This window comes from Homalodisca vitripennis, chromosome 3 (assembly GCF_021130785.1).
Source record: "Homalodisca vitripennis isolate AUS2020 chromosome 3, UT_GWSS_2.1, whole genome shotgun sequence".
In the NCBI taxonomy this organism is placed as follows: domain Eukaryota; kingdom Metazoa; phylum Arthropoda; class Insecta; order Hemiptera; family Cicadellidae; genus Homalodisca; species Homalodisca vitripennis.
The window spans coordinates 116,778,311-116,803,491 of record NC_060209.1 but is presented as its reverse complement, the minus strand read 5'-3'; the positions used below and the strand labels follow the sequence as shown (position 1 = coordinate 116,803,491).

The window sequence follows — 25,181 nt, the reverse complement described above, 5'->3', positions numbered from 1 at the left end:
CAGAAATTCGGGGCAGTTAATGATCCCATTTATAATCTTGAAGAGAAACATGATGTCGCGCAAGTCAAAGCGTGCCTGAAGTGAAAAGATTTCGAACTGGCTCATCAAGTTCTCAATTTGAACATCAGTGAAGTTGAAGCCCAATCTGGCACCAACCAGTCTCAAAAATCTTCGCTGAACCTGCTCCAGTCTTACTATATGATAAGTGTAGAATGGTTTCCAAACCACAGAAGCATACTCCAGGATTGGACGTAGTAACGACTTATAGAGTATTACAATGGAGTATACAGACAAACCTCCAATTGCACCACGCCACATAAAGCCTAAAAGCCTAATAGCTCTACTACAAATGGAGTCGATATGGTTATCAGGGGAGAATTTGTTGTTTAGCAGAACACCCAGGTCCTTTATTACATCACTATGCTGAATTAAGGTCCCATTTATTTGGTACTGAGTAGATCGAGGAGAATTTTTTCCGGTGAAAGATTACCTTGCATTTCGAGGCATTAAGTTGCATCCCGTTGACTAAACACAAGTTGCATATTCTGTCCAGAGAATCCTGTAGACGAAGAAAGTCCTCCAAAGAACCAACACCATTGAACAACTCGATGTCATCAGCAAAAATGAGAAAATTGCTGTCGATCACATCACTTATATCATTCATAAACAGATTAAAAAGGTAAAAGGTGCCAAGTATAGAACCCTGGGGCACCCCAGAAATAACATCAAAAGGGTCAGAGCAGCTATTTGCAAACTTTACAGTAGAAGATCTTCCAGAAAGGTAACATCGTATCCAAGACAAAAGAGGGTCCACAATACCATATGACTTAAGTTTCGAGACAAGAATTGAATGGTCGACCCTGTCAAAGGCCTTGCTGCAATAAATAAATAGATAGAGATAAATAGCATCCACTTGCATACCTTTAGACATAGCTGTCAATATATAGTCTTCGAAAATAACAAGATTATTTACTGTGGAACGACCAGGCATAAAACCGTGTTGCTCAGTTATCAGAACATAAGATGTAAGAGGCATAAGTCTTTCAAGTACAACAGATTCGAAAATTTTCACAATTGGAGACTGAATTGTGATAGGACGATAGTTGGTAGCATCCCCAGGGTTACCATGCTTGAAAATAGGAACTACACAACTTGACTTAAAAGAGACGTGCCAGTGCTTCACAAAGAAGATCACTACAATGGTGCAATACCACTGGAGGAATGTCATCCGGCCCACAACCTTTGTAGACGTCAAGGTCGTCAAGCTTTCGTTTGACCTCTTTAGGGCTACAATGAACAAATGATAGAGAAAAAAGGTTATCCTTGGTTTAAAAGGACGGTGCGGCAGTCGATGAGGCTGAACAAACACTGGAGAAGTGACGAGCAAGAAGGTTACATATGTCGCGAGGACTTGAAGCAACAACATCATTTAGCTTCATAGTAGTCTGGTTAATATTCACTTTCCTTGAAGAGTTAACTTGGCTCCAGAAAACTTTTGGATTTTTAGAGATACACATATCAATGTGTGACAAATAAGAGCGATAGCAACTAATAACACGGGATTTGCAAGCAGCTTTAGCTCTAGAAAAAGCATTATAGTCACTTAAAAAACCAGTCCGCTTATACCTCCTATGCAACACCTTTTTTTGGATTATTAAGCCTTAACTATTAAGGAACTTAACCCCATTAAACCAGCGTGGAAACGGTGATGAGTTAACTCTCCTTAGAGGGATATTCTTCTTTACAAGACCACTAAGGCCCAAAATATATTTATTAAAAACCTTGTCATTACTAGTAAGTGATTCAGCTAGTAAGGGGTTATTCAACGTGAGCAACCCCTCCCTGATGCCCTCCATGTTGCACTTATGAAAATTTGGTACAAATCTAGGCTGGGCATCAATTGAAAGAGCCGATGACGTCAGATCAATTTCTAGGGCTGGGTGGTACAAATCTTCACGCACCAGAGGATCCAATGAACGAGAGACAGTGCAAGCAACACCAGAGAAGACCAAATCCAGTTGAGAGCCATGAATATTAAACACATTACTATATTGTAATAACCCAAGAGTAAGAGACGTATCACTGATCAAGTCAATCACAAATGCTGAACTCACAGCACTAGCAATGTTAAAATCGCCAAGGACTAGTAAACTCCCATCATATCCAATTTGCAATCTTAATTGTTCCAGTGAGTCACAAAAATGTTGGAATTTACTGTTAGGCTGGTTTGCGGGTATATAAACAGCCCAAATAAACAGTTTCGTATGACCAGAATAGGCTCAGACACACAGAGCTTCGATTTCACCAAAATCAAAGTCAATTTTAAACTCATTGAGATTAGCTTGCAACGCCATCAAAACTCCACCACCACTACTCTTACTACTGGTCTTAGAAGATCTATCACAACGAAAAATATTGTAATTCCCAAGACTCAATTCAGCATCACAAACATCAGGCGATAGTTTTGACTCAGAGAAGACAATTATATCAAACACATTTAAACTAACATTCTGAATTAATTCTGAATTAATATCTTAGACCTAATACCATTAACATTTTGATAGAAACATTTAACACATGCATTGCCGTTGATAATAACTAGTTTTTTTACTAATATGCTTAGTTTTAACAATCATTGGTACACCATTCATGTACTTAATTGTTATGTTATCCTCTCCAGCAGCAACTCGTGATTCAAGTTCTTTACGAAGTTTCTTTAATGAATCAATTTCTTTGGGAGTACGGTCCCTGGACACTCTAACTTCCTGTAGACGAGGGTCAACTGCCATTAAGTTCTCAGAAGAAAAACTTTTGAGTGCAGAACTAATGTCGATCTCAGCAGGAAAAACAATTTTGATAGGTATAATCTTTTTAGGAGATCTAACACCCAGTCTGAAATATTTTACTCTGACAGGATCAAGATGCGGAACGACGCAATTTATGACTTTAGCAATTATATCAGACTCATGGGATTTGATTGCCTCAGCGAGGCTACTAGATGCCTCGGGTACATTAAATAATATAACATTATATCTCCTTCGGTTTCTTTCACTTAATTCAGCCATTATACCATCAAAACTGACATCTTCGACCCTGTCATCTAACTTCGGCTCGATAGCTATTAGTTTACCCTGAATAGTCTTAATTTCAGTCTTTATAATTTTAGTATCATTTGGGACATCGCCCAACTTAGTCACCATAGAAGCTAGATCATCGACTTTCATTAGCAGTTTACCCAATATGTCAGTTAGATTTATGCAATCAGCCCTGGCGCAATGCCATTTTCTATTCAAACCACCTGCCAGTTTGGTATATTCAGCCTTCGTTACCCCAACACAAGCACGGTGAAACCATCTACTACACGAATCGTCGCACTACAATCCCTCATCTCCATCACCAACAATTTTGACACAAATAACGCAAACAGTCTCATCCTGGGGGTTCATCGTATCAGCAGATATAATAATGAAGGTAAACAATTTATGGTGAACCACCAGCCCAGTTATGAAGCTACTCAATTCACCACACAGTGAGCTGGCAGATACACCAGAAGAATGAAAGACTGAGAAAAATAAATAAAGAGAAGAAACACTGACAACAGAATAAATAAGTTAATCATAAGATATAGCCTGCTTGACCTTAATAATTGTGCTTGACCTTTTGATGTTGTGTCCTACACCATACTTTGTGAGAAACTTGATGATATTAGAAAACAATTAATTTAAATTAATTCAAAGGTACGGTACCTCACTGACAGAATACAAAACGTCTGTGTAAATAATTTGTCATCTGATTACAGATAGTTGCAGGAGTCCATCTGGGCTCTGTTATTGGGCCTTTCTCGTTTCTAATCTTTGTTAATTATTTTAGTTTTAGTACACTAACTATGTCGGTCTTGTATGCAGACGACATAACATTGTGTCATGACACTAATTTTTATAAGGTAAATGATATTTCACTTGCATCTGTATAACTGGTTATAGACTGGAACTCTGTAAATAACCTTGGTATTAATGATAATAAGACTGAACATATTGTTTTTACTTAAACAAACTTAGGCCTATTAGATGATTCCCTCTTAAAATATGTAAAGCTTCTTGGCATATACCTTGATAATAAGCTCTGATGGGATGAGCAGGCTATGTTTGTAAAAAGCTGGAAAGATTAATTTATCTTTTAACAAAGCTTAAGTCTTGTGCAAATACTGATTTACTATTAATGACTTATTTTGCCTTGTTTCATGTGCATTTATGTTATGGTAGCCGTCTTTGGGACAACTGCAGCTCTGCTAAGAAAGTTTTTCTTTGGGAAAAGAAATAAATAAGAGTTATAGATGCCTTACCCTCTCGTGGATCATGTAGAGGCAGTTTCTCTAAGCCTAATTTTGACCCTGACAACTATTTACATTTATCAAAATCTGGTGTTTGATAAAGAAAAGATGAATAATTTACTTCCTACTTTACTTTACATGATTACAACAATCGTCAAAAGCATGATTGGGTTACATCGAATACCAGTGAAAAGCTATAGATATCACAAATGTCTGTTGTTTAAGAAGTTACTATTATCTGTAAGCATTTTATCCATTAACAAATTTAAAGTATTAGTGAGAAAATCGTTTAAAAACAAGTGTTTTATTCATTAGATGAGTACTTAAGTTGTGATATGTTGGACGTGTTAGATTAGTGTCCTAAACATTAGACCTATTGTACTGACGAAGCCTATTATAATCGTGAAAATTATGTAATGGCAAATAAAGATCTTATATCTTGTATCTCAATGTACAAATTTGCCAATTTTCAAAACTATTAGAATTTTATTCCTTCTTTGGCTAATTTGCCTGTGCTAGCATTGGTCGAGCTGCTGTAAAGATTTGTTACCTATTTATTTAAAAAATCATACATACAAATGCAAAATAAGTAATATATGAGTTAATATCACTATACATAAAGACATTAATTTATAGTATAATTTCTAACAATAAAACATGATCTAAAAATAATTATGCTAAACTTTGGTGAGGTAGTATTAATTTACAAAAAAAAGTGTAAATAATAATGATTGTATATAAGAAAGCAAAATTTTACATCTGACAAGTAAAACTGGATATTTTTTAAATACAAGTGGGTAATACTAATACCACAGTCTGACAACCACTGTTGAAGATCACAAAGTAAAACCACAGACCGTAAGGCATCTGGAAAAAACACAAAAGACTGGAGGTGGAGTACTGGAGTAGTGGTGGTGTTTGTTATGTTGATACCGATTCGGCCAATTTCTATTCCCAGTCCTAAACTGCTGAACAACAACAAAGATGGCTGTCACTCAAGGTAGTGGGCCGCAAGATTATGAGATAGATTCTTTTGAACCAGTGCACAGCGAAAATAGTGTGGTATTGGGTATGAAAGAAATGAAACTTGATGATGACCAAGTTATGAAAAAGTGGGGGTTCCCTCTTACCGATTTATACAAATTGGCTTTGAAATTTTATAAAGGTAAGGGTTAGGACTAGTCTTACGTAGTAACCTATTGTTACTAATTTTTAGGTAACATATTAATATTACTATGTCAAAAATCATTAGCCTAGTACATTAACAGGTAGCATTATTTTTTTTTAAATCCTTCAATTTACTTGTTTTCAAAATAATTTCATTAGATCAGTTATGTCAAGACCCAAGTGCTATTGGCTTTATTTCTATATGTTTTGGAGTTTTACTATTGCTCTACTGGAATATTCATTAGGCTATTTACCTATTTGGTTTAGAGATGCCATATTAAAAAGAAATATTGTTCAAAATTTATAATTGGCAGAGCATCAGTAATGCCTGTCACTCAAGGGGCTGGACAAATTCATGTCAGCCTAATTCGAGCCTATTTTGTATTTAGTTTAATTTATATATTGGCAACATCCTTAATACCTTCTTCTTGATTTAATATCAGCATAGCTGGAATGAGTACGTCAATAAAGTTTCAAATTTAAAACTCACAACACAAAACTATATACAAATTATTTACAAACTACTAAATGGCGGTGGACAGTCAAGGTTGTTTACTCTTCCATCACGGCAAATCACGAATTTGATGTTATCAACGTATTCTGCACATCTTCCTGGACAAAAATATATATGGTTTTAGGGGGTGTAAATGATAAATAACATGGTTTCAGGGGGTATATTCATAAATAGTTAAGGGGGTTCGGTATGCCCTATCATTCCCATGTTAATTTGGCCAATTTTATGTACCTTTTTCTCAGAAACCTTTAAAGCTATCATCATCAAACTTTAGGACACTACTATTTAGACCTTTGTTAACATCTAGAGCGGAAGACATTATAAAAATCTATTTTAAATTTTTATTTAAAAAATTATAAATTATTTTACAAAAAATTAATAAATTTTTTATTTACAACAAATTAAATAAAAACTTCTTTTTTTTAACTTTGTTCCGCTCTAAATGTTAATAAAGGTCTAAATAGTAGTGTCCTAAAGTTTGATGATGATAGCTTTAAAGGTTTTTGAGAAAAAGGTACATAAAATTGGCCAAATTAACATGGGAAGGATAGGGCATACCGAACCCCCTTAAGTTTTTAATGTCCTGCTCGTGTGCTGTGTCTGGATATCTGTAAATATTATCTGTGACTGGGACTGATAGTGTATCTGTTATCTGAGCGCTCCGGGGCAGAAGTCAGTGCTTCACAAGATATTGTGTACTGTAGTTTGGATCGAGTGAGTGCGTGACAATCATGGATCAACCATCCACTAGTTCGACGAATCGTTTTGAATTGTGTGTGTCTGACTGTTTTCTTGGGCATGTTAAGAGTTTACGTTTTCACCAACAGGAGATTATTTCCTTTTTAGTAGAACATGGAATTTTTAATAATGAGTTATATTTGTTCGTCATGTGGTCACGTATTGTTTTTAAACCGGTAGACTTTGATGTTTCTTTGTGACAGACAAATTCGTAAAAAGTTTTGAATATTTTAATTTTAAAAAATCGGCTCGGGCAGGTTACTTTTTTGAAAGAACTCTTAGACATAGAGAAATATTTTGGTTTGGTGACCAAAGTTGCATTTGAAGCTAGCGAGACAACGCTATATTTCGTTGGAGTTTGGCGTTCTGCACATTCTGTGGAACACACTAATGGTAAGTGTTCTCTATTAATGTCCATTTATATATTTATTTATGGGTTTTCATGATTTATTAAGTTTTTTACACTGTACATAGTAATTGCTTTTGTATTAAAATTCAATTTATATTTCTGATCAGCCACTCTAGAATTTGATATTTTACTGATAGGTACTATCTCGAGGGATGTTTTTCTTTCGTTGACATCAGCGCGGGCTGCGGCAGCACCAAGGAGGCCGGAGCCACTCGTCTCAACCCGATAACAACTAATTCATCTGTAGCTCGAAATTAAGAAAAACATTGTCAATTTGGGTCCAAATTCTGCTCATTTCAGTATTATTCTTCATTTATGTTTGCAAAGATGGCGCATCCGATGACTTCATCATGAGGTTGAATCACGGTCACAAAAGATCACGTGACGCCTGATTTTCTTTCGTTGACATCAGCTTGCTGATGGCCGGAGGCACTCGCATTTTGGGTGGCGGAAGTTTTGAGTATTTTTTTCTATAAAGAGTTTAGTTTTTGTTTGGTAATGTTTGTTTTTGTTGAAATTTTGTGTTTGGAGAAATGTAGGGGTAAAACACGGAAGTACAACAAAGCGACGCACCAGCTGAACGGGCGGCGAGACTCTGCAATGACGTTATCAACTAGACCGCTCAAATTTGACCTCTGTCTGAGGATGGGGAGGGGTTTGCGATAAGACAATTCCTGTTTTATATTGACGAAATATTGTTCTACGCTAATTTAGTAATCAGTAGAAGCAAAATGTCAAATAACGATTCATGTCTGGGTGTGGTCTGTATAATCCCAAAGTACCCAATTTTGCTATTTTTTATGTTCTACAACTTTGTTATTTCTCATTTTTACCCCGTAAAACCTTATATTATTTTGTTCTATAGGACGATTCCAATAAGTTAACAACGCAAAACTTGTATTTTGCTGCTCCGGTCATTACTTTGACAATTACCCGTTATTTTGTAATAGGTTATTGACAAACAACAGATTTCACATCAGTGACCATTACTAAAGTAACATAAACATGATCTAACTTTGTTTTTATTAATTTGGAACACTAACGACTGAATTATGTTATAGACTTTTAAGATTGTTTTATATTGAAGCTATATTGTTATATGTCAAAAAAATATAAACGTATTTTAGATTATAGAAAACTTACAATTACGGGGTAATCATGTCAGGCAGCATTTAAATTGTTCTAAAGTGATTCAATATTATTAACTTCAATCATTCGAGTGTTGGACTCTTATTGTACTGTAGTCTGATAAAGTTGCAGAATAAATAAGTTTGTATAAAATATGAGTGCAATCATTTGCAAAAAGTTTCCACACTTTAAGAAAATGTCTCTTGCTGTCCTAAACATATGTATTAAAAAGTTATATAAATAAATATAGGCTATGTATTGTAAATATATTTCTGTATTAATTTACAAACTTTTTACTTTATATTCCTGCTTTAATAAGAAGAATATCTAAAAAAATAACGATTGGTAGTGGAGAAACGGCCATTGTTATCATAGTGCGCAATTGCATTGTAAAAGTAGTTCTTGTAATAATACATTTTACTAATGTGAACTTCTTCCAAAAACATATTTTAAACTGTTTCTCAGCATAGAGTTCTGAATTTTTTTGACAAGTGTATTCTATATAGCAACTCTATAGAATAATTGTGTTTGCAACATGTAAAAATATATTTTTTATTACCAATTTATTGGTCTAAAGTGAAACATAATGTTATAGTCAATTAACATACAGTTAAATATGTTCAGTAGTACATACAATGATAGATACAAAACAAAAATAATTCAGTTTGCATAAATGCTAAAGACAGTATAAAGCAAAATGTAATATGCTTATAAAGATGTTAGAATAGGCTTATGGCGGTTTCGGGAAATTCAGCCGACTTGGACTCTGATGGCGATGGGTTGGGCGGTAGATTTAAGCACTGATATCCTAAGGGTTATATAAGCTTTCCAATATCGCAGGGTAAGGAAATATAACAGAACTAAACATTACAAACATGAATTGATAATAAAACGTAACTATCTGACTGTTGGACATATCTGAGATCTCACAGATAGGTAAATATTCTTTAGAGATTTTACTGAACTAATTGCATAAAGTATGTTAAAAGAAAATGCAGAATGAATTGGTCTGAACATTAATTATTCTTGAAGAGTGAAAATTCTTCCTTCCTTATGACCACACAGATTAGTCCAGACCCATTTGGGTAATTTTAGTTGCAATTTATTGCAACAGATTATTATAGATTTTTTTATTTATGAATTTCAAAATCTCCATACATGTATGTTTCAGAAAAAGAAGGAAAAGCCATCCACTTTTCCTATCAGGATAAATTAACACTTATTGCTTTTACAAAGCAAGTTAATTATGGGAAGTATAATGCGGACACCTTACCACCTCTGGGTGTATTGGATGTTATTGGTAGGGACAGACGGTAAGTTGAACTTTTTACTTCAAATGATAATATTAACACTTTGAAGTTGACATACTGTAACTTGGTTACTCATGTGGAAATATAAAAAAAATAGGAATCTGACTTTTGTTCATAATTATTTATTTCTATGTAGTCCTGATGTTGATCCTTAAATTTCTGTTATACATATTTGCACACTCTAAACTTAATAATTTTAAGATAATTTATAATAATGTTTCATAAAAAACGTAGTAAAAGATATCATTATCTTTATGTTGATTTAAAGTGGGATTCTTAATTGGACACAACATCACAAAAGGGCTAAATACAAATTAGGTTAAGACGGAGGTGTACAAGATCAGATAGTGCACTAAAACGAGTCAGGAGAAAGCTGCTGTGTAAATTGGATGTCTCTATCAGAAAGCGTTTACTTACAGTAGCGAAATGAAAACTTGTATTTTGCTACAAAATTTACCAAATAAAACATTCTGTTTGCAATATGACCATTTCAGTACAATAATGTTTTGTTACATGATATATAATTTAAAATTATTGTTATATTACAGTATTACTGTGAAAATTTCATTACTGTAGAACAAGCTGAATAGAAGATACAAAATACCATATATAAAAAACGTTGGTTTATTGGGGGGTTCTTAAAAACATGTACAGGCATGTTGCTTCTTTAATTTTTAAGATAGAATGTAGAAATTTCCACTTATAAAACTCCAGGATTAAAACAGCCATCTATTAATGACAATCAAAACAATGTTAGTTTAGTGCCAGGCGCAAATATGGTGTTAAGGAGAGGTGATCCTAGAAACTTTCTGGCGACACTATTTTAACATTTGAAATAGTCAAACTTTGGTTGATTGGTTTTTTGTGATTTGATATAAGAAAACTTATCTAAACATGTATTTTAACACGTTCGCTACCGAGCGCCGCATATGTGCGGCGCCGCGGTCATTCCGATAGACTATCGGTAAAATACGGATCTTTACTAGAAGACTGAGAATAATGTGTGTGACTCTCACCACAGACCACAAGAAATTTTAATTTAAATCCATATAATACACTTTAAAATAACCTTAATTTAACATACCTTTGTGATTCTACAGGTTTTTAAAATGTTTTGAGCCTTTTTACGGCGCCGCAGATGTGCGGCACTCGGTCCATGGCATTAAAAACTCTAGGTTTTTTGAGATTCAAGCGCGATGACAATGCATATATTCACATTTATTGTAAGTTCAAGGCAATATTTATAAAGTAAAGCTAAGTTTGATGGTAAGTGGTATCTTTCCTCAGACAGATATCTATATGCACTTCCTATTACAAAAGTGTAGAACATTCTAGTGAAAAGAACAAAGGCAAAAAATACCAAACTTTTTACAATATAAAGCATAGGCTATAATTGGACAATCAATTGTATAAAGTAGGCGACACTGTTACAAATGTGTACATTTACAAAAGTAATGTTATTAGCCTATTACGCCCAAATTAATACTAAACTGACAATTAGTTTATGCATCTCATAAATTGTTTGGGCCTACTTTTCATGAAATTTGTTGAAACAAATTGGCATACATAGGCCAATTAGTTTGTTGTCTTTGTCCTTGCAAACAGAACAAGCGTAGAAAGTGTCCTTTCTCTTCTATTGTTCAACTCGGCAAATTTTGCATCTGTCTTTTTTGAACTTTTACGGGTAAGTGACCTCCTGAGGAGCTAGCACGGAAAGGACGTTGCACTTGTTCCACTTGAATAAAATGTTTAATTATCACGTCCCTAAAGCTGAGGTATGTCATCTTGCCACTTAGCTTCGAAAAGATGTAGGCACTGTTCCAGAGTGCGATATCCATGAGATGAAAGAATATCTTCATATACCAGCGTAGGGATTTCCTTGGACTGGAATAGTAAGATAGCATTTGATCGCTTTTGTCAATGCCGCCCATTCCTTTGTTATAAGCTACGATCATAGAAGGCTTCTTCGTAACTGTTCCTCTTTTGTTTGTGGTGTCTGTCATGTCAGGCCCATGTGCTGTAGAAATACTTAGCACATTACGTTTGTCCCGCCATTTCATGACGGTTACTTCGCTTTTTTGCCGGCTGATAAATTCACCCCTCTTCAAGTTAGCCTGAATAACTTCTTGTGGGTTACCTGACCTGCCAGCTTGCAGGATCCCACATATGTTGGTTTGGTTTTTGAACAGGTCTTCAGCTAGCTCAACGCTATTGTAAAAATTGTCTAAGTAGACAATATGGCCTTTGTGAAGAAAGTTTTGCATTAGTTTCATCACCACCTCATATGTGTGACCCTTTCCTTGGTGTTGTAAGGTTCCTTTGCCTTCATAAATGATTACGTTTAGAATGAATCCGTCTGATGTACATAGTTCATACAATTTAACTCCGTATTTGTGAGCCTTGTTTTTTATGTACTGCCGGAATGATAACCTTCCCCGAAACAAAACCATCGCTTCATCGAGGGACAGTGATTTTCCGGGTTTGTAAGTATCGTTAATATTTTTTAAGAGGTGATGTAACACTTGGCTAATTTTGTGCATTCTGCCATCAGTAGGATCTGTTTCAGAATCATAAAAACACAAACATTGTAGAATGGTTTCATATCTATTGCGAGACATTGTATTGCCAAATATGGTATGTCCGTATAATGGGTCATTTGACCAATAGTGTTTCAGTGTGGGAAAGCCTAAATTGCCCATAAGCATGGTTAGGCCTAAGAACTTTTTTAGGTCATCTTTGGTAACATTGACCCATTTGTTAAGAAGTGAATATTTAGGAAGAGGGTTTCCTCGGTAGACTACAGCTCGTTTGTTCGTCCAATGGACAATTTTATCTAGAAGACAATCGTCAAAAATGCTGCTAAAAACTTCTACTGGATCATTAGTTTGTAGGTTGATTTGCTCCCTACCTGTAAATTCAAACACGTGTGAATGATTGTTTGTATCTTTTTTCCAGATACCTTGCACATTATCGTAACGGTCATGAACAGCGTTGACAACAAACTGTACATTAGGATCGAGATTTATTACGTTACCTTCATTATTATTATATCCATCAACTAGTTCCATGTGAACATCTTCTTGCACACAAGGCAATTCTACTTCACCTTCAACATCATCACCATTTTCGTTTATCTCAACCAAACTTGATTCAGTATCAGAACAATGAGAGGGAATATAATCACTCTCACCTCCTGAAGAAAACAAACTAGATTCACTGTCACTCAGAAAACGATCGATTTCACTGTTTGTGCTAATAAACGATCTATCTCTGTTACGCTTCATTGTCAAGATAAACAAATAAACAACTCACAAACACAGTTTGGCGACTACAAACATTGAGGTTAGGCCTGTTTGGTGTTTTTAATGTAAAACATATGGTAGTTTAGTCAGCTGTTGTATTACGTCACTAATTGTCAGATCCACAGACCAAGTGCCTCACATATGCGGCGGACATCCCTGTAGACTGTTACGAAATGATCAAGGCTTTAAAATAGACTGCTACTTTTTGTCAACTATTGCATTATAGGAGAACAGCGCCGCAAATGTGCGGCGGCAGTCTATTTTAATGAGACCAAGCGCCGCAAATGTGCGGCGGCAGTCTATCGGTGGAATCCAGCCGCCGCACAATTGCGGCGCCTAGTCTATATTTATGGAAGATTTTTAACATTGTGGTAGTGATTGTGTTAATCCTGTAATTGCTACAAGTCATGAGTACAAAGCATTAGAGCCAGCCAAAGCGATAAGTGAGTGAGTGCTGCTGGAGCGTAATTGTTAGTGAGCTATCTGCACATCCAAGTCGTTGAGTCAGGATGGTTATGTGATCTAAGGTGCTACTCTTGGATACGGGAATTGGCCTGGGATCGTGGGTTCGATTCCAATGCCAGATGTTAGGGATTTTTGCGGTCTGGTGTACTCTTATATGAGCCACTAGTCGGTGGGAGGGCTCACTTTAAATTAGTGGAGGTTGACTTAGGTGGAAGTTAATAGGATCAGTGTATTCTGCACAAGTTTACCGGACCCTAAACACCAGTTTGCATTTTTTTTGTCTTTACTATAAAAAATCACACTTGATTTGTGTTATTTTATATTTTGCAAGGCATTTTATTATTACATTATAACCATAATAATAGATTTTAAGAATTAAAAACCATTTAAACCATACACGAAAAATTACCAGCAGTTTGAGGGTTGTGTAAAGTTTTCAGATGCAGAAAGAAATTTTGAGTAAAATTTATTGTGAGAATGTTAGAGTAAAAATAATCATCTTCAATATCAGTGTACTTCTAAAAATAAATTATTCACTCAGGAACTCAATTCTAAGTTGATTGAACTATAGTATGACTTATTATTAATATTTGTGACTTTAAAAATTTTAGAATGGCTTGGCAGGCACTTGGGGATTTAACCAAAGAAGAAGCAATGCGAGACTTTATTCTTATGTTGGATCGTTTATGTCCACTGTTTACTGCATTCATCGAAGCACACAAGGCTGATCTGGAAGCTCGTGAACGTAGAAAGTAAGTTATATCACATCTTTTAATGTAAACTCCTATTATCACTGAAGTAGCATTTAGCTTAAGAACAGTATTTTATTGTCATTTATATGTGACTTTTAGGTGGGAAGAAGAAGACAGAAAGAAAAAAGAGGAAGAAAGATTGAGGTTAGAAGAAGAACTTAAGAGAAAAGAAGAGGAAGAAAGGACTCGGCAAGAAATCCAAAGGTATGTTATACGAATTCAAGTTTTTACATGTAATTATTAAATAAAAATTTTTATGAGGTAATTTTGAAAAGACATGTCTTTGTTATTAGTCGATTTTCGTATCTGCCAAATGGCTTACTTACTAATCACTGTGTTGAATAGAAGAAAACAAAAGAACTATTTTTCACTACTATATTTCGGGGGATTTGATACCCCCGTCTTCAGGAAGTTTTGAATAAAAATGAATACAAAACTATAACATGTAAACAAGAATTAATAAAACATAAATGTAAACACAGTGCATAACATTTGATGAAGTCCAGCTGATGGCGATGTTTTTGAAATAATCTCCTGACACTTCAAACTTTATTTCAAAAGCACCTCGAGTAATTTTTAGAAGACCTCCAAATTTGAAAAACAAGCTTGTTAACACACTAGTTCCAAAATCTATCAACTATACAAGAAATGGATGTGATCCATGTAAAAAATCACGATGTGGAACATGTAAAATTATGAGTTCTTCAAGAGAATTCAATAGCAGTAGTACCGGAATGACCTATCCTATAATTGGCAAAATTGACTGTAATTCAAAATATGTAATATACCAAATTAATTGTAAGTTTTGCTCCAAACAATATATTGGCCAACCATTTAAGAATTCGTATGACAGGGCGTAGGTTTGACATTTTCCATAAAGATGAAGATAAACCATTGTCTAGAACATAAAAAAGACAAAATTGAAGTGTTTTAAATTAAAAGGAATACACCAACTACCACAATGCCCTGAAGAAAACTACAACAGATTAAAATTAAAGCACGTGGAGCAAGCTCATCAAATTATGTTGAAGACAAAAAATCCATTTGGTCTAAATTTAAGATAAATTTTTAAATAATTTTATAACATTCAGAATGTGTCGTAAATTACAAGTTGTATTCCACCCTTTATAAAAATCAACTGTTCCAACAAGATTGAATTAGACTAATTTCACGTCAGCTGGACTTTATCAAATGTTATACACTGTGTTTACATTTATGTTTTATTAATTCTTGTTTACATGTTATAGTTTTGTATTCATTTTTATTTAAAACTTCCTGAAGACGGGGGTATTATATCCTCCGAAATATAGAAGTGAAAAATAGTTCTTTTATTTTGTTATTAGTTACATAATTGTATTTGGTGTTTATTATTGGCAGCATTACTATTAGTTGAATGTTGATGTTAGGTGCAAGTAAGCATTCAATTTCTAAGTAATCGTTTTATGATAACTGACTTGTTTTTAGAGATAGATTCCTTGGACTTAAAGGTCTTAAGCTCTAGTGTCTGAGAGATAAAATGATAGAATAATATCAATGCATTAGTAGCAGTATGCAAATACAGTAATGTGATTACAGTGATTGTTAGGATAGCAGTTGAGTAACATCCATAACAGTTAATTGTTAAACTGCAAAACATCTCTACCTGCAGTAGTATGTGTGTTAACACCTTCACTTTGTAAAACATTAAAATTGATGTACAGTGAGTTGGCATAATTAGTCTTGGTACTCACTGCAGTTAATGTGTTAATTAAACTGCAATAGGCTTACTTGTATTAACACCACTGTGTCAAACAACTGAGGTGATATAAGATCAGTTGGGTGGTGTCTACTGCTGTTTAAATTCTCATTAATCAGAATTAATTAACTGATTAATAAATTAGTGCCAAAGTAACCAATTCATGAATTAGTTTGTGCTTGCCAATGGCGCAGTGTAGTGGGTATGGCGGTTATTGCAAGATAACCTAATCAAGCAATGTGATGCATGTGTGCTGTTTGGATGGGTGACCGCTGAGCGATTCTGGCATTGTAAGCAACCTGTCTACATGGCCATTGGTGGTGGTTTGGAAGTTACCTTTAAGCCGTTGGTCCCCGGGTTAAGTGTTAGATCTTCTCAGGTTTAATTTTGCCTGGTAAAATAAGATATAACTATTTCTTTCAATTGAAATTAGTTCAGAAGTTCTCCAGTTTACTCTGAGGTAAAACATCTTATCACAATTCTTGAAATAATTTGGCCCTGATGTGGAGTACTGGATGTTGTACAAAAACTGCCAATAAACAGATCTGAGTGTACAAGTTGTAGTTATAACAAGGTTGGCCATTGCTCAATCAGACAGCAACCAATGCCTTAATGGACATAGTAATCAATATGGAAGCTTTATCACAGGCTATCAGCTTTTCTTTGTACAAGTTTGAAACTTGTGATAGTTCTATTGTTTTTATTGTAAGTTTAGTTTTGTCTGCAGTGGCTATTTTTATGTATCCTGACTTATATGAGTTCTTAACACATACTAGTCCATAGCTTAATTCATTCTCAAGATACTGTAGGAGAGGGTACTCAAAAGTTCCCAAAATAGCTCTACTGTGTGGGTGGGGCTTGTGCAGTACAAACTTATCCTGCAAGGTATCAGTAGCAAAACTCATAGCCACTTTGATGCTGCTTCGATTGTCGACCTGGCTTGTTCTGTTCTTCTGTTTGTGCTGTTGTTATTTTGTGGTATTCCTTTTTTATAATTGTAAGTTTTAGAGAACAGCTGTGAAATTTTGTTTCCTGCTTGGTAAAAATGCTGTTGAAACTGTTGAACACAGTGAGCACAACCTACAAAGATGTCACTATGGGAAAAAACTCAGGTGTACGAGTAGTTTTTCTTTGTTTAAAATGGCAACATGTCTATTTATGACAAGCCTCACTTCGGACGTATATCAGCTGCCCTAACAGATGAAAATATTTAGAAAATGTAAGCAATTGTGCTTTCAGGCCGTCACAGATCAATTGTCAGAAATTAGTGGGTTATCTTGGAGCTTGGTTCAGCAAGGGTCTCTTTCAAGTTTGTGCCTCGCATTCTAACTGACAATCAAAAAGAACGTAGAGTTGAAACATTAAAACAACTTTAAATTAATCCTGATTTCCCATTGAATGTTATTACTGGTGACGAGTCATGGTGCTATGGTTATGACCCAGAAATAAAGCAACAATCAAGCCAATGGAAAACGCCATTGGCACTGTCCATAAAAAGGTCATCAAATCAAACATCAAGATAATGCCCATTTTCTTTTATAATGTGAGAGGGATAATTCGTTCAGAGTTTGTTCGTCAAAGAAGACCTGGTTTGTGGCAGACTGGACACAGGTTTTTACATCATGACAATACACCTGCACAGAGACATCTCTCTGTTAACCATTTTTTAGAAATAAAAATGGCATGGTTCCACTGCCCCTGAAGATATCCTGACCTAGTTCCATGTGATTTTTTTCTTATTTCCACACATGAATTACTGTAGAGAGTACAAAAAATGTTTTGAACAGTGGAAGCACCGATTGGACAAATATTTAAGGTAAAATGGAGAGTGCTTTGAAGAGAATAAAGTTTTTATATAAAAAATAAATGTATAGCTTTAAAAATTAATACCTTCTTTTTGTATCCCCTTGTATGTACATTTATGCTTAAGTGTGTTGAGTGTTTGTGAGTGTGAAAACACTTTTTATTTGTGACACCATAATGTTCACGTAAGCTACCATGTATATGAGCATGGTAGATTAATTTTAAAATATCAACAATAGCTATTTTAGACATCTTTCAAATTGCATATAGACCTGAATTTAGTTGATTTAATATTGGTATAATATGATTATCCCATGATAAATGGCTGTTTACTGGCTTCATTTTGTAAGCTCTCAACACTATCTTTACTAAATTTTACTAATTTTATTTCCTTAGCATTTAGCATTAAATTGATTATGTAAATTAAAAAATGTTTGCTATGCCGTTGAATTGTATTGAGATTAAGGTTTCTATTTTAGTCTTAACTGATATAATTTAAGTCTAAAAATTTGCAAAAAGATAAAGTTTTGTTGATGCCTCAAAATGTAAACACTTTTTTATATTATTTGTTAGATAAGATATAAAGAGGAGAGGTCCTGAAAGATACCCTTGCGCTATTCCTAATATTATTTGGCGTAATTGTAATTTGAACTTAACCACACACTTTTTTTCGCATGGTTTATTTGCCGATTTGAAAAATATGATTACTAAAACAAATTTTTAAAATTTGTTTACAATGTTTAGGCAATTTAACCAGGAAAAATTACGAGGATCGTCCACAAAGTAACCTCCGTTTTGAAATAAGAAATAAACTAGTTGAGATACAAAAATTTTATTATATAAATGTTAAAACTGCAGCTTTTCTCTACTTTTCTACATATTCACCATACAAATTCAAGTACTTATCATATCTTTTAACAGTTTTTTAAATTTCGTCTTTTAAAAATCTGCCGCCTGAGAACGTAGCCAACATGTTACAGCGTTTTGAAGCTCTTCATCACTCGCAAACCTCTGAGATGCAAGCCACCGCTTCATGTACGGGAAAAGATGGAAATCACTGGGAGCCAAATCCGGGCTGTAGAGGGGGTGGTCAAAAACGTCCCATTTTAACTTTTTCAAAAGTTCTGTCGTTCTTTGAGCTGTATGAGGGCGGGCGTTGTCATGGACAAACACAACACCAGATGTCAGAAGACCACGACGCTTGTTTTGAATCGCTCGTCGTAGCCGTTTTAAGGTTTCACAGTAAGCTGCAGCTGTAATGGTCGTACCACGCTCCATAAATTCAACGAGCAAGATGCCCTTAGCATCCCAAAAAACTGTAGCCATCAATTTTCTCGCTGAAAAAGATTGGCGAGCTTTCTTCGGCTTGCTTGGCGAAGCGGTATGACCCCATTGCATTGACGGACTACACCTTCGCTCGTAATGTTTGGGCCATACACCGCACTCAATTCACGATGAATTTCAGCTGCTGTGTAACTTTTCGACCACAGAAATCTTATTACACCACGCACTTCACACGTGGCGGGATTTTCTATCACGGCGCTCATGTTTTTACGTTGTACCAAAAGAACGCGTGATCGCATGATGCTCTCCCTTGCACAGCTAGAAGCGTACTGAACGGCTGCGCACACCGATGTGAGAATGGCGGCGCTACCCCCACTACTTATCGTGCCACGCCCAATCGGCTGTTACTTTATGGACGACCCTCGTATATTGAAAACCACACACTTTTTCTTAGCGTTCTTTTGCAATTGAACCAGGAAAAATTGTATTCAACACTGTCTAAAACCTTTAAAAAATTCATAAATATACTAATTCATTACAAAATAATAAATAATAAACTGTCTACAGCTATAATAACGATCATCTAAATTACTTAAAAATTAAACAATGTAAAAATAACTTGATTACTTATATAAAACTAACCATAACTTACCATACTACCAACCAAGAAAAACTAATCTACATTGACTCATTTAATAAACTTGAAAGTATTGGTTTCAGGAGACAGATACAAGATGCTTTAAATCAACAAACCTATGCTCAGTTTAAAGCTTATGCTGAACAGCAGTACCCTGGAAATCCAGAACAGGTAACTATTTTTTTTGTAAACATTTCACTGTTAACGCTTGAAAATTCACATTTTGAAGTTGCCTCTAGGCAATAAATGATATGAATAATCTTTAAAATTACAATTTAGGTCATGAACGATATTTTATAAGTTCTGTTCTCCAAGATTAATTTAAATATATTAATTAGATATAATTGTGTCTTATATATTAGGTTACTGAGTATGAACTCCTAGACATGTCATCTACTTTTATTTCTTAAGATATGAAAAATCATTATATTGATGTGATACAGGTAGCACTGGAAACAGTCAGTTTCTTAGTTGTCTTACTTAGTACTGGGGCCACTCGAAACCTAGTTGAGCTTTGGCCTCAACAACATTGCGTCTTCTTGCTCTCCTATCTTGGCTTATCCCAAGATGTTTTCCTATCTTCTTCAGGTCTGCTTTTATCTGATTTCCAATCTCATTCTGGTCTCCCTTCCCCCACTTTTCAAATGACTGATTCTTCCTCCCTCCTTTTAACATTGACCAGCTATTTTAATCATCTACTTTTTATATGTTTTATATCTTCTATTTTTATCAACCAAATCCGATTCCTGGTTTAAAGCTTGTAGTTCCCTATTTTCCCTAAATCTCCATTTTCCTTCCTCTTGGACGGGGCATATATTCTTTTTAATATTTTGTTTTGAAAACAATCAAATGTCTTTGGAATTTTATTATAAGAACCCACAATTCTTATCCGTACAGTAGGAGAGGGTAAATCATTACTTTATGCAATCTTATTTTGGAGTTTGTAACAGGTTTTATTTAAGTAGCTTTATCAGGTTCCAATAGCTTCTGTATACTGCAGCTATCCTGAGCTGTATTTCACTATCTTCTGTGTTGTTACTCTTGAAGGTTGTTTTCTGGAGTTTCAAATCATCCACTTTCTGAAACTTCTAAACATCCAGTGTCGTTTGATTTTCTTCAGGTCTTTTGCTTATCTTCATCTACTGGAGTTTTACTTCATTGATTTGTTTGGATCTTTGCTGCTTCTAATAAAAATGTCTCTATTAGTTCCACAACATCCTCCTTTCTTTCTGCTAAAATTGCAACATCAATGCTAGTACATTTATTTTTCGTGGAATGTTTAGACTTTCTGACTCTTTGTTTTAATTGTGTTTTCATTAGCAATATTTAAAAAGAAGTAAGTCTCCTTGCCTTACTCCAGTGCTGATATTAAATGTCTGTAAGTTGCTTTTCTACCTTAACCTTTCCTTTGGAGTTGTTCACACATATTCTTGTCGTTTTAATTTCCTAATATCACATTTTTCTTCTTAATATTTTCAGATTTTTTGTCTATCTATACTATTATACTGTTTCTTTAAGTAATACATTTTATTTGTTATATTTACAATACTTTGAGCCAGTTCCTTGATCTCCCTTACGTAAAACCTGACTGATGATATATCTTTTTTGACTGTATGTCAAAGTCAAAATCTCTTTATTTACATAGTCTTCAAGACTAGTAGTGGCGTCAACATGATGTAATACATAGTAATACAGTGAAACAAGTAATAGAACTAAAGTAAAAATACCACATTTAATCTTTAGTCTTTATAAACATGTTTGTCTCCAATTGTAAAATTCGTTCAAGGAATAAAACAGTCGTTCTTGCAGCCAGGTTTTTAGATGTCTTTTAAAATGAAGGTGGCTGGTTGTCTTTATTTCCTCTGGCAGTAAGTTCCATATTTTTGCTCCAGTGTAACTCGGTTTCTTCTCAGTGGATGTTAGTCTGTGTACTGGAAGGCAGAAGTTTCTTGCATTTCTGGTGTTGTATTGAGGATATTGTACTCCGCTGCGTGCAGTTTCAGGTGCATTAATGTAGACATAGGTAGCAGTTTCCAGAATATAAAGGTTGATGACTGTAAGAATCTTCAGTTCACGGAAAGCTCCTCTACAGGTTTGTCTAGGTGGTAATGTCCCCAGTATTCTGATGGCTCTTTTTTGTAGAGTTAAGACACGTTGAATGTTTAACATAGTGGTTCCACCCCAAACAACAATACCATACCGCAGGTGGGTTTCAAAGAGAGCGTGATATGCAGTCTTGGCTGTAATTAAGTCGCTTATGGTCATCATTCTACGCATCACAAATAATCCTGACCTTAGTTTACTGCAAAGGGAGTTAATATGGGGTGTCCATGATAAACTGTCATCTATTATAATGCCAAGATTTTTGGTTGAGGTAACTTCTTCAAGATCAGGGAGTCGCCCAACGGTCTTTCTGTCTCTCCCTAATATTAGTTGTTGACTTTTACTTTCGTTAGCAACCAAGTCATTGCCATGACAATACTGCGTTGCCATGCTTAGTGCTATAAAGCTGTCTATCTCTAATTGTTTTGGGTCAGTCTGACTTAGCAGTAATACAGTGTTGTCAGTATACATTGTCAATTTACTAAAATCCTGCATGAAATGTGGTAGGTCATTCGTGAAGAGAATAAAGAGAACAGGACCCAAGATTGATTGGACCCTGCGGCACTCCTCTAGTGATTGAGTTTGATTTGGAGCGTTATATCAACTTTCCCATTTTTATTATGTTTAAACTCAATCAGTTGACTTCTATTAGATAGATAGCTAGAAAACCATTTATTAGCGTTATTTTGTGTTCCAAGGGTTTTTAATTTCTCTAGAAGATGGTTGTGATCAAGACAGTCAAAGGCTTTGCTGTAATCGAGAAGTACAGTAGTGGCAGTCTTGCCTTCTTCAAGCTGATCCAGAAGGAACTCCATTAAGCTGATCAAAGCAGTTGTTGTAGATTTATCCTTTAGAAATCCATGTTGGTCTGTGGTTATAAGTTTATGATGATTAAGATGATTGAAAAGTCTTTTTAGTACTAGTTTTTCGATAATTTTGGAGAATGTTTGTAGTAAGGATATTGATCGATAATTAGCTGGTTTAGTTGTAGGGCCTTTTTTGTATTTAGGATAAACTTTAGCTACCTTTAGTGCCAATGGGAAGACTCCTGAGGACATAGCTTGACCAGTTTGGCAGATATGTCATCATATCCTGTTGATGTCTTTGGTTGCAACGATTGTATAATGTCAGACATCTCCTTGCTGCAAGTGGCTTCTAAGACAAGGATTGGTGTATCTTGGACTTCAGGAAGAAAAAGTTTTGTTCTTTTTTGTGGATTATTTTTGATAAGCGTTTTGTCTGCTACAGTATTAAAGAAAATATTTAAATGATCTACAATTTCTTTTGGATTTGTTGATTCACGCCCTTGAATGTTAAGTCTATGTAGTTGTTCACTCTCTTCATTTGGCTTTCTTTCAGAATTTATTACATTCCAAATTTCTTTTTGTTTGTTTTTTGATTCAATGATTCTTGCAGAGTTATTCTGTTGCCTTATTTGTCTAATACGAAGGTCATATTCTTTTTTCAGAAATAAAGACCTTTGTCTATGATCTTCCCTACCAGTTGTAAGATATAGGCTTTTGGCATTCAAGAAATTTTGCTTTTTCAGAATAACTGAAGAGTTATAAAAACTCTGTTTTTGTCTTTCCTCTTTTTAAGCTTGGAAAAAGGGCAGGCTTGGTCAAGTGCGCGGTGAAGGATTAAAAGGAAGTTATTGTAGGCTTCATCTGCATTTACTGTGTTGTACACTTTTGCCCAGTCCTCCTTTGTAAGTAACTCTTTCATTTTAAATCCATGAACCTATCCATCAATCACAAATTTTGATAATATTTTATAGGTTGAGTTAGGTAAGGAAATAATTGTAGTTTTTGCAGTCGACTTTGTCTCCTGTCTTGTATATTGGTACTATGACTACTTCTGACTTTTTTCTATTTCCCATATTTTCAAAATTTGCTTGAGAAAGTAGTGGATTTCCTCACGGCCAGCAGCTATCAGTTCTACTGGTATACTGTCCTCTCCTGAAATTTTGCCACTTTTAAATATTTTCAATATCGACTCGAGGGTTGGAATTTCTTCTTCGGTGTTCTCTCCTTTGTTGTTAATCAATTATCTTGGTCAGCTCTGTTTTCTTGTTCTCCTGCTGTTCCTTGTCCATTTAGTAAATTGCAAAATAATCCTTCCATATTTGAAAGATTTTTTCGATTCACATTGCAGTTGCTCTCGTTGGTCTTTATACCCATGACTTAAACTCCTTTTGGAAGAATTTGACACTTCTATAAAAGTCCCTTGCATTGTTTTTATTCAACTCGTTCTGTTTTAGTAAGTGTGTCATTTTATTTCTTTCTTTTGTCTGTTCTTAAGGTATTGTTAACTTTTTTTGTTAATTTGTCTATATCTTTCTCTTGCATCCTGAGGCAGTTGTATCTACAATTTACTTCTTTCTGTATTCATCCTTAGTTACGTATTGTCTTTATTTTTTCAATGCACAAAATGTCTGAATGGCTCAATCAGCTGTTTAGAAAGTAGTATCTATTTGAACTTGTATTGTCGTTTCAGTACAAGCGTAAACCCTGGTAGCCTATAACAGTGATTTACCTGTATTGACCATGAATATGTTTTACACACTAAACAAAAGATACAACATTCTATCTAACTCTAAATTAAATACTTAGAACAATAAATACAATTTATCTATTTACTAATATTATGAGTATTTATTATTACTGCCTGTCTTTCTAATTAACTTTTAGAAAACACATAAATATACCAAGCACCATGTAGCAAACATTGCCATGATGCCATTTATAAACAATCAACTTCCAAAAAGAGGTTTTAACTCTTAACTAGAGGGTTCTCAATGTTCAGAATCTTGAATCTTCATAGTATCACAATGAAATTTGTACTCCTCTGTTTTTAGTATAATATCTTATTCTATTATCTGTTGATTATTAAGAAATGACTTATAGAAAGATAATTACACAATATAGGTAAATGGTGGTTTATCTGTTTCTCTAAAAATGTAGATTATTTTAATCGATGTACAGTTATAGTAACTCTGTGTGACAGCAAGGGGTGCTGGTGAGGCAGCTTCAGGATCAGCACTATCACCAGTACATGCAGCAGTTACTGCAGCAGCAGACCAGCAGGCCCGAGCCAGAGAGTGAGGAGAATGAAGTTGAGGTGGAGGCCCCTGTGCTGGCTAACGGCACTCTGCACAATAGTCAACCTGACTCCGAGGAAGATGACGATGAAAGTGTGTATCTGCTGTTGATTACAATTAATCTATCTTAAGTAGCATCGTGAGACTCAAATTGGACAGTCCCCTGGGTCACAATGTGTATATTCTTTCATACTCACACTTTCATATTTTTTTATTTTTATTATTGGGTTGTTAGATAAGATTTAAAATACAACTTGGAAATGCACTTTTATACACACAGCAATGACCGATTTGTATTGAATAGGGAGTTTTAGTAATTTTTCAGTGTGAAACACTATAAAGTAAGGCACAGAAGACTACATCGCATTTAAAGCATGGGTAACATGAATTCTGAGGCACATTGT

At 34.8% G+C, this 25,181-nt stretch overlaps 1 protein-coding gene across 1 annotated transcript in view; it reads left to right on the top strand.

Moving 5' to 3' along the window:
* The first annotated feature begins 5,225 nt into the window (after positions 1–5,225).
* The window catches only part of LOC124357376 (Golgi resident protein GCP60), a 40,638-nt gene continuing 20,682 nt past the window's right edge, over positions 5,226–25,181 (top strand). Inside the window, exons 1-6 of the mRNA XM_046809116.1 lie at positions 5,226–5,495; positions 9,458–9,599; positions 13,975–14,115; positions 14,215–14,319; positions 19,658–19,745; positions 24,684–24,870. Coding sequence (XP_046665072.1) covers positions 5,315–5,495; positions 9,458–9,599; positions 13,975–14,115; positions 14,215–14,319; positions 19,658–19,745; positions 24,684–24,870 — 844 coding nt within the window. The 5' untranslated portion in view covers positions 5,226–5,314. The remainder of the gene's footprint in view (positions 5,496–9,457; positions 9,600–13,974; positions 14,116–14,214; positions 14,320–19,657; positions 19,746–24,683; positions 24,871–25,181) is intronic.